The sequence below is a fragment of the Cebus imitator genome, unplaced genomic scaffold (assembly GCF_001604975.1).
Source record: "Cebus imitator isolate Cc_AM_T3 unplaced genomic scaffold, Cebus_imitator-1.0 Scaffold613, whole genome shotgun sequence".
NCBI classification, from domain to species: Eukaryota; Metazoa; Chordata; class Mammalia; order Primates; family Cebidae; genus Cebus; species Cebus imitator.
The window spans coordinates 405,539-407,598 of record NW_016107928.1 but is presented as its reverse complement, the minus strand read 5'-3'; the positions used below and the strand labels follow the sequence as shown (position 1 = coordinate 407,598).

The 2,060-nt window shown below is 37.5% G+C and overlaps 1 protein-coding gene across 1 annotated transcript in view; it reads left to right on the top strand.

The window, feature by feature from the left end:
* The window catches only part of USP9X (ubiquitin specific peptidase 9 X-linked), a gene marked incomplete at its 3' end in the record, with an annotated part of 144,991 nt that overhangs the window by 83,607 nt on the left and 59,324 nt on the right, over nucleotides 1-2,060 (top strand). Inside the window, 2 exon segments of the mRNA XM_037734399.1 lie at nucleotides 633-703; nucleotides 856-976. Coding sequence (XP_037590327.1) covers nucleotides 633-703; nucleotides 856-976 — 192 coding nt within the window.

Sequence of the window (2,060 nt, the reverse complement as noted above, 5' to 3'; positions counted from 1 at the left end):
ACTCAGGAGGCTGAGGCAGGAGAATTGCCTGAACCCAGGAGGCGGAGGTTGCGGTGAGCCGAGATCGCGCCATTGTACTCCAGCCTGGGTAACATGAATGAAACTCCGTCTCAAAAAAAAAAAAAAGAGTCATCTGTATCACTTTTTAAAATTTATACCACAAAATGGATCATTCTTTTAGAACTATTTATGAGCTGGGCTTGGTGGCCCACACCTGTAAGTCCACCTACTGAGGAGGCTGTGAGGCAGGAGGATTGCTTGAGCCCAGGAGTTCTTGGCTGCAGTGAGTTGTGATTGTGCCATTATGCTGTAGCCTGGTCAACAGAGTGAGACCCAATCTCTAAACATATAAATAAATGAAAACAAGAACTATGTTGGAAAATACCTGTAATCTTTATCAGATTGTCAGTAAAATATCTTATATCACAACGAAACAATGATTCCTCCCTTTTTTAAGCTCTCCTTTCACCCCTCCCCACAGAAATTTTAATGGTTACAGTAATAGCAGCCACTCCAGTGTCAGGAGGATTTGGCTCCCTATAACAGTTGGATTAAGAATTTGGTAGTGGGCATGGCAGTCTTTCGTTATGTCCAGAGTCTAAATTGTATATATGAGAGAAATGATTTAATAGGAGGAGCTATCACCAAAAAAATGACTGGAAGTGACTTGGATGAGATGTTCAATCTGCACTATAAAGGATTTGTAAGGATTAAAAGATGGAAAAGTCAGACTATTTCAAAGAGTAGAAATGGCATAAGTGAAAATATAGCGATTAACACACAGAAACTTACTTGGGGGGGGCTTTTTTAATGGGAGTAAATAATTTACAGGTAATTATTTTGTGTATTTTCTAGATAATGTCACTGCATCCCAGATACATCTCTTTTCTTTGGCAAGTTGCAGACTTAGGTAGCAGCCTAAATATGCCACCCCTTAGAGATGGAGCAAGAGTACTCATGAAACTTATGCCGCCAGGTAAGAATTTTTAAATGATGATCAAGTACTTGCTGGACAAAAAGGAGTATATTAGCAAATTCTATTTCTAAATGGACCATGCTTTTTGGTATAGACTACATCAAGAGTTGACAAATGATAGCCCACAAGCCACATCCAGCCCACGGCTTGTTTTTGTGCATCCCAAGAGCTATATTTTTAAGTGGCTATTAAAAAAAAAAAAAAAAAAAATCCAGAAGAGTAATATTTTGTGATACGTGAAAATTATATGAAGTTTAAATTTTAGTGTCCTTGATCAAAACCAGCCTCATTTGTTTACATTCTGTCTACATGACTGGTTTTGTCTTAAAACAGCACAGCTCAGGAGTTGTGACAGAGGCCATATGGCCCACAAGCCCAAACTACTTGAGTTCCCTGGCCCTTTACAGAAAATATTTGCCTGTGCCTAGACTATAATATGGGTCATGTGTCATCTGCAGCATTGTTCCTTTTTTATTCCTTAGAAACAACCACTTTCAACTTCTTGCTTTTATTTTTGTATATATATTTAGCATTATGTCTGGAGTGTCTTCATATAGCTCTTCCTTTGTTACTTATAGCTATGTACTGATTTTCTACTGTGCAGATGAAAACTTAACTGTTACATGCCCCGACATCCTGCCAGTATTTGCTTAAATTCAGATTCAACATTTATGTTTCCAAGATTGTGTGAAATACAGATTACTGACAACTTTTATCCTGGATTTAATAATTTCCCTTTTGTTTTCTGTTCTGTACACCTATCACTTATTCTTCCCACATAGTTTCTAATAATCTTCCACCACATTTTCTATTGTTACATACATTATATGATTCATTGGCTCCACTATTGTCCTAGGACTTTCCTTCTCCTCTGGTTGTTCTTTGCTACACAACCATTGTTTTGGGACTCTAGTTTCTAAAACTTTCCTGTGTCAGATCCTAGTTCACTGGCTCCTATGTCTTAGGCCATGCTTAAGGTGCTCTCATTTTGTTAAAGTACATCCTCCTGTAGTTTGGAAGGGCATGTGGAAGGTAGATGGTTTTTTGTTTTTTTTTTTCTTTTTTCTTTTTTTTTTTTTTTTTT